The sequence below is a fragment of the Eurytemora carolleeae genome, unplaced genomic scaffold (assembly GCF_000591075.1).
Source record: "Eurytemora carolleeae unplaced genomic scaffold, Eaff_2.0 scaffold1476, whole genome shotgun sequence".
Classification (NCBI taxonomy): domain Eukaryota; kingdom Metazoa; phylum Arthropoda; class Copepoda; order Calanoida; family Temoridae; genus Eurytemora; species Eurytemora carolleeae.
In genome coordinates this window covers 68,273-76,112 of record NW_019402087.1, presented here as the reverse complement: position 1 = coordinate 76,112, position 7,840 = coordinate 68,273, and the positions used below count along the sequence as shown (strand labels likewise).

The window sequence follows — 7,840 nt, the reverse complement described above, 5'->3', positions numbered from 1 at the left end:
CTAAAAAGTTTTAAAAAGTGAATAAAAATGTGAATGAAAAAAGCACGAATTTATTGATTGAACAAATTTTAAATTTGAGAAAAAAAGGCGCATTTCTTATTCTGAACTGCGTAGAGTCTAGGCTAGATCTCAACCGCTGGTTCAACCGCTCCCGCTGAGTTTTTTTCTCCAAAGTATATATCATTCCTAATAATAGTTAATTATAAATATCTTTAATTATTAAATTATTTAAAAACTGTTTATTTTCAAAATATAACTTATTTTGTATTTTAAACATTTGACGGATTGATACGTTTTCGCTACTTCCCCAGGAGGCAGGAATCCCTGAGATGGAATCTAGGAACCGGTTTGACGGAGAGAGAAGGTCGTCTTTGAATCAACAAAAAAACAATAATTTCTTGCTAATTCTAAAATTAAAAGTTTACATATTTTATTGTATAATGGCTGACTCATGATGTCATTAAAATATGATAATTTTAGATTTTATTGAACTGTTGCTTTTGAAAAAAAAACGTTTGAATGGTGTCTTTGAAAAGGTATCATACCTTTGCGCTGGAATTCTAAGCGATAAATCGGCTATAGCTATCTTTGAAAAGTAAAACTGCATGATGTCAATGAATAGCTACACTAGGTTATTTACCCAAATAAGTGAACGGTCCCTTTAAAGTCCTTATTATAACTATAACCATTAAAGTCTTAATAACTATGAATATTAAAATCTTTAACATAACTAAAACTATTAAAGTCTTTAAATTTAACCATTAAAGTATCTAAGCCTATTAAAGTCTTTAACTATAACTAATAAAATCTTTGGCATGTTTAAAAAGTTAACTAAAACCTGAATTTTGCATTTTTTTACACAATTATTACCCAAAGCGCATTATTCTAGAAAAAAAAACTTTACAAAGAAGTTTATATGATTGATTCATGATCGATAGCTGTTCCCTGCTATATCTGCAAGTTGGCATGAATGACAAATGTTGACTAACAAAAGCAAAAGGATAAAACAAAAAATTCAGAACGATAATGAAAATGGTTTTTAAACTCGATCATGTTTAGAAATAAATCTGGCACAAATTACAAACTCCTTTTTGTAAGCAGGCAAATCTGCCCCTTTAGTAAAAGTAAATTCAAGTTATATAACCACGCCAACCTTGTTGCACCGGCTAGTCCTGTCCATAGGTACAGTACAAACTGGGACTGGAAAGGTTGACCCGGCTCGGAAATTCAAATATACTACGGCTGCCCGTGTAAGGGACTGTTCGCGTAATTTCAAGTGACCCTCTGGGGCAAAGAGGGCCATGTCCACTTACAGCGTTACCCTTTAAACATTTGACTGTTCATCGCGGAGGCGTACATTGGGATCTCAACACAGCTAATGTTTTATTTTAAAAATTTGAAAATAAAAAATTTATTTGTTCTGCGACCTCTAGATGTAAATATCAATATTTGTTAAATATCAACTTGTAAACAAAGTTTTTAACAATTACTAACGTTTTAAAGGATAAGCCTGGCGTCATTGATCAATCTAAGGTTTAATGGATATAATGGTGAATCGAACACACCGCACTCCTATATGCCGAGTCCATTAGCGCCTTATCCAATCAGGGTTCAGTCATGTGTTTGTTGTCTATTCTGAACAAATAGAAATAGAATAGCGGCAACATCTATCTCATTATCCAATTAGATTTTAAAATCCTTTAATCAGCGCATCAGTAAATGGAAATATTTACTTCTACTGAAACTATAATGAACACTCTATACATATGGCAGGTAACTTGATATTAAGCCTACAGTCCCTTTAATTCAATGCAAGATGGGAATCATTTCAGTTTTTTTTCTTTTTCTCTGTATTTCACTTTTCTGTCAATTTCTAAAAAAGGTAATAATTATTTAATATATTTGACTGGAGGAATCGCTTAACTATATATATAACAATAATAACACAAATACCTGGATACGGGCTGATGTTAAATAAAAATGAACTATATCTACACAGAAACAGAAATTTAGTGGGTAGAGGGGGGGGGGGCAGGGGCTGGAGGTTGGAGCCGGGGATGATTATTGCTCGGATTCATACCAAAGTATTTCAATTAAATTATTTTTTTAACTTGTGCTAAAATAATTAAATAAAAACTATAATAAATGAAAGTTAGAATAAATGTTCACATTTTGGGGGGAATAAAATAACGTTTTATATGCACTAAATTTTGAAAATAAATTATTTCTATTTCTAAAATGTTAGAATGTATTTTTGTTTAATATTCAGAAAGGAGCCTGGGGAGTTTACTGGTCAACTGAATCCATGTTGAGAGGGGGGAGGGATCCCCCCCGGGGGGGGCACGTGGTCAGAATATTAATTTATGTCATTGCAGTACACTGACAATCATATGTAAACAAACCGTTAAACAATGGCTTTACGCATTTATTTTGTATCACATAAAACTAACTGGCGATAGGAAGAAGGGCAATAAATGGTATTTTTCTTATTAAAAACAGAAGGAGGGGGGGGGGGGTTGAGGGGCACATATCTATTAATTTACGTATTTGATGAAAACGCATATAACAATCGTCCATGATTTTCCATTGGAATTTATTCATTTGGCTTTTTCACAGCATTCACTCCAGATTCTCCTGTTTCATCATTGTTTGTGTTTCCTGCTCATCATGCTCTTCATGTTCATCCTGTTCTTCCTGTTCTTCCTGCTCTTCCTGTTCTTCCTGCTCTTCCTGTTTCACGTAGTTTGAATGTATACTGGTGTGCATCGTTGAGTGCATTGAAGTTCCAAATCTGACCGCCAGGAGATTGTCTATACTAAAATTATTTCTAAGTTTGAATCCATTGGAGGTGGGAGAGGGTAGAGAGCGTAGATCTGTTTCTATAGAGGGGAGGGAGGAGAGGGAGGGGAGGGAGGAGAGAGAAGGAAGGGAGGAGAGTGAGGGAAGATCTATATCTCCAAGATCTTCATCATCTGAATCATCACCGACGACGTCAATCTCGTGCTCCTCGATGGGTTCGTTGTTTCCGCCGCGGCCGTTATTCCTCGCCGCCTCCCACTCCCGCCGAAGCTGAGATAATTCAACAAGGATACCCTTAGCTTCAAGCTTCTTCTGCTGTTTCTCCAACTAAAAGAAATCAAATTTAAAAAATTGGAATTAATCAATTTTTTTTACCAAAGCTGATATCATGTACCCTCCCTATTGAATGTCACCCCCCCCCCAGGTCCTCAAGGGACCAAATATGTTCCCTGGATCAAAGAAATGAAATGATGAACTGGTCAAAAACCAAATATTCTCGTCCTGTATCAATTCTCAATCTCAATCTGTGAATTCCCCTCAAATACATCTCCTTCATATAAAAGTAACTTTACAGAAATGTTCCCCGAAATATTTCCCCTTCTGCCCCCCCATGCTCCCCATTATTTGATGCTATTTTTCTTTTTAATCTTTTTTCTTTCTCTCTGAGTTTTCTGATCTCTAAATTGTTCACAACATGAGTGTCTATCTATCTATCTATCTACCTGTCTGACAAGTTTTCTTTCTCTCCTCTGCTGCTCCCGCTTTCTAATCTCCTCTGGAGGAATAGGTTCACCGGAACAGGTTTGCGGGTGCGCGTTGTGCGCCGGTCGACCTGGTCCCTTCTTTGTGTTATCAAGCTTTCGCCACTTGGCTCGCCGGTTTTGAAACCATACCTGGAATAATATATAATAATAATAATAATAATAATAATGAAAATAATGATAATATTAACAATAATAATTGTAATAATGAAATTATTTTCGCTGAAACAATATTAAATAGTTTTGTTACTATTAATAATTATTGAATAATAATATTCTTTTGTGGATAATAACCCAGAGGAAAACAATTATGGCGAATAATTAAGCAATTATGTCATTAATTATTTAATTAATGATTTGGTTTTTATACAAACAAAACAATAAATAGTTATAAATTTGTTTGAGCTAGAAATGTCAGACCTAACCATGCTGCTATTTTCAAACGCATCATTAAAAAAGCCACAAAGTAGTTTATTGAAAAATTCATATTATAAAAGAGAAATAAAAAAGAGTAACACCCCTTCCCCCCACCTAAAAATCTTTCACTNCCCCCCCCCCTCACATTAAGAGTTATTTAACTCTCAGTAAAAAGTCCAGTACTAATAACTCTTCGAATAAAAACTTTGTTATTACTTTTCCGAGTTGCCCGTGTTTCTCTTCCCCCGCTAGTATTGTGTTTTGTCTGGTTGTGAATTCAATGATTTGGTATAATTTGTAGAAATGACAGGTTACACGCCCACAACCAGGACTTGATTGTGAACGATGATCCTATATTGTTCCGACAAAACCACTTTTAATATACACTTCCAACACAGTCTTTTAATAATAATTCACAGCTTTTTATAAATATACAAATTTGAAATAATAAAACATATAAATACAAAATAATTATTTAAAGCTTACCGCTACTCTAGATTCCTTCAGATCTAAGCGCATAGCGAGTGCTTCGCGCATAAAAACGTCTGGATAGTGACAAGAGAGAAAAGCGCGTTCTAGCTCTTCCAGCTGCCATTGGGAGAAATTTGTCCGAGATCGTCTTCGTTTTGCTTCCTCGTCATCTTCTAGATATATTGATAGATAGATAGATAGATAGATAGATAGATAGATAGATAGATAGATAGATAGATAGATAGATAGATAGATAGACAGATAGATAGATAGATAGATAGATAGATAGATAGATATAGATAGATAGATAGATGAAACATGATATGATTTGAAGATTTCCTTATCTATATCTATATATGGATAGATAGACAGATAGATAGATTGTTATTTCATGGGGGATTACTATGCCCCAAGGTAAAGACCCCCACCCCCCTCCACCATCTCTCTATATTACCATCTTATTCCCCTCCCCTCCCTCTCTACATGGGGATTATGAAGCGTATCCCCCCCGCCACACTTCGCGGATTCTTATTGGATCAGTAGGATCACTATAGATCTAGGGATCATGGGAGCAATAAATATCTAAGGATCCAACATAAATTGATCCTCTCCTTAGGTTGTAGTAAAGACAGATTTTCTGTAACTGCTGTCTCTTGAATAATAATGAAGGCAAATACAGGAAATGTTCCTGGTCCAATTGTGTTAACAAATCTTTCTCATTTATTCATTTTAAACGTATTTATGACAGATTATAAATATTGAATTCAAAATGCAGTTTTGAACCAAGAATATTCCGTTTTTAATCATATTAAGATCTTCAAATAATTTATCTTATAATTATGAATAAAGCTTGACAAATAAATGGCGTTTCTCTCTCTCTCTCTCTCTCTCTCTCTCTCTCTCTCTCTCTCTCTCTCTCTCTCTCTCTCTCTCTCTCTCTCTCTCTCCCCCACCCCCCCCTCCCTCATCCTATAAGGTTTCATTTCTTCATTTATAAATTAATTTGTGGTATTTCGCTAAAATGAAAAATATATTTCCTATACCCTCCCGTTGATACCACAGCAGGGGGGGTTCCAATACAAACAATATCCAATATTTCTTATGAACAATAGTAATTGAAAGTAAAACAATTAGTCGTCTGTTGCTATATAAATAGAAAGGTAGAAGAATGAAATTTTTAAAAATGGTTTCTTGAAAAAAACTAACTGTTTATAATTATTGGGGATTGTAAGTTGCACAATTAGTCGACTGCTAATAAACAAATTAAAGGTAGAAGAATGAAATTTTATTAAAGAGTTTATTGAAAAAACTGACCCACAGCTGGGGATTGAAAGTAAGACAATTGTCGACTGTTAATAAATAAATAGAAAGGTAGAAGAATGAAATTTATTAAAGGGTTTTTTGAAAAAGAAACTAACTGTTTATAATTATTGGGGATTGTAAATTAAACAATCAGTCGACTGCTGATACATAAAAAGAAGAACAATAAAATATTTTTAAAGGGTTTATTGAAAAAAACTGACCCTCAGTTGGAGATTGAAAGTAAAAAATTAAAAATTATTCGACTGCAAATAAATAAATAGAAAGATTAAAAAACAAACTTTTCATTAAAGGGTGTCTGAATAAAAACTCACCGTCTATTGGGGACTCTGCTCCGTCGTCTCTGTTATTATGAAACCCCTGTAGAAAGCCTGGTGGGGAAAAATGTTGTTGATGGTGGCCCATGGGTAGCCCCAGGAGCTGGGGAAGGTGGGGCATTGGTAGTTTCCCTGTCAGAAAAGGTGGGAGGGGTAGAGGTGGTCGACCGGTCAGGCGGGCCAGCAGAGCAGCTGTTGCAACATTCTGGTCAGACAAGTGCAACGGTCGGGGAAACATTCTGAAAAAAAATTATTCAATTAAAAAAGAAAAGACTTTTGTTTATCTACAGTTCATTTTGAACTAAAATAAACTTTCTCTTGTAAAACAACCAACTTGTAGCTTTAAAACTTTTATATCTAGATATATGTATATAATTGTTAAAGCTAAACATTTTAACATTGACTTTGTCTTAATAGTTGATGCATATTTTTGTAACGGTGTAAATTTCGAATAAAAAAATTTGACTTATTCACTATTTCTTTAATTAATAATGCCGCCAAATTTTTTATTTTCAATTGTTTCCATTCTCAACATTTTCAAATATATTTTAGTTGCAACAATTACATATTGCCTAATTCTTAGCACCATTTATAATACAAAAATGTTGACAAAAAAGATAACCTTTCAGTGCTAAAATGGTTAGCACTGTACTATTTGTTATGATTATTTGAAATTTTTTCATTTTTTTCAATATGTAAACAATTTAGAAGATTATTATTGAAAAAAGAAAATACCTAAATAAAAGAAAATTTGTATCTTTTATTTATTTCTAATTTAAGAATTTTGCATCTTTAATACGATAACATTCTTCTGTATTGTAAGAAATTTATTTCTTCTTAATCATTCGGTCAAATAAACCTGTTTTAATTTAAATAGATATATTTATTTTGTCATGGCTGACTTGAAAATTTAAAGATTTTCTCCGATATGACTTTTTGTTTAATTGAATAGGTACTAAACACCTAAAATTTGGTATTTATGCAAAATTTTATCGTAAATGACATTTATTTGGTAATGATTATTTTGTTTTCTACATTTTAGTTTTTCTTTTGATGTCATTATTATCATTTTAATAAATTTAGCATATTTCCTCATTTTTAAATTCATAATTCTTATTTAAATATTTATTATTTTTTACCTAATGTCCAGCATATCCCAAGGTGAGGGTGCGGAGCCCCTGTACTGCGGGAAAATGACGACGATTTTAGGAAAAACTAATTTATTTAATCAGCACCCAGTATATTTTTTAATATGTTAATGATCACTAGAACGGTTGGGTTTGGCTGTTTTCTGCTATGGGTACCAGGATTAACTGGTTGGAATCAAACCCCGGCGCAACCATCCCGTGTCGCCACAGCGAAATCTGCCGCCACTGGGCCGTCTTGGCGGCAATTGGAGGGAAATTAATTCCCGTCTGTTTAGTGGCGGTGTAAATAGCGGGTGTAAGACAGAACTACATATATCACTGTAAACTAGGCTACACCACTTTGTTAGATAGAGCTTCATTAGTCAGATTACAAGCGTGGGTGTACACTGTACACTGTACAGTGTACAGTACATATGTACAGTGTATATAACATATCATGTATTTAGTAAGATAAATGGGTTGTATGGCACGACTTTGCGAGATTATACCAACTTCACGACAAATTAAAGTAAATTCTGCGCTGGCTAGATTAAAATGTAATATAATATTATTATTTCGCCTTTTTTGAGAATAATGAAAAATTTTAATTTCTCTTATGTAGCAAATT

General features: G+C 33.7%; 1 protein-coding gene across 1 annotated transcript; it reads right to left on the bottom strand.

Moving 5' to 3' along the window:
• Positions 1–1,906: 1,906 nt before the first annotated feature.
• LOC111717809 (homeobox protein unc-4) lies at positions 1,907–7,381 on the bottom strand. Its single transcript, XM_023493257.1, has 5 exons — positions 7,225–7,381; positions 6,083–6,324; positions 4,464–4,621; positions 3,522–3,692; positions 1,907–3,126 (listed from the first exon to the last, which is right to left on the bottom strand). The coding sequence occupies exons 1-5, from the start codon at positions 7,236–7,238 to the stop codon at positions 2,620–2,622; spliced, it is 1,092 nt and encodes a 363-aa protein (XP_023349025.1). The 5' UTR covers positions 7,239–7,381; the 3' UTR covers positions 1,907–2,619.
• Positions 7,382–7,840: the final 459 nt, after the last annotated feature.

Excerpts from the sequence above, each read along its gene's own strand:
- LOC111717809 (XM_023493257.1), bottom strand. Across the intron at positions 3,693-4,463 it reads TGAAGGAATCTAGAGTAGCG|GTATGGTTTCAAAACCGGCG; the intron begins GTAAGCTTTAAA and ends ATATTATTCCAG. Across the intron at positions 3,127-3,521 it reads AAAGAAAACTTGTCAGACAG|TTGGAGAAACAGCAGAAGAA; the intron begins GTAGATAGATAG and ends GATTTCTTTTAG.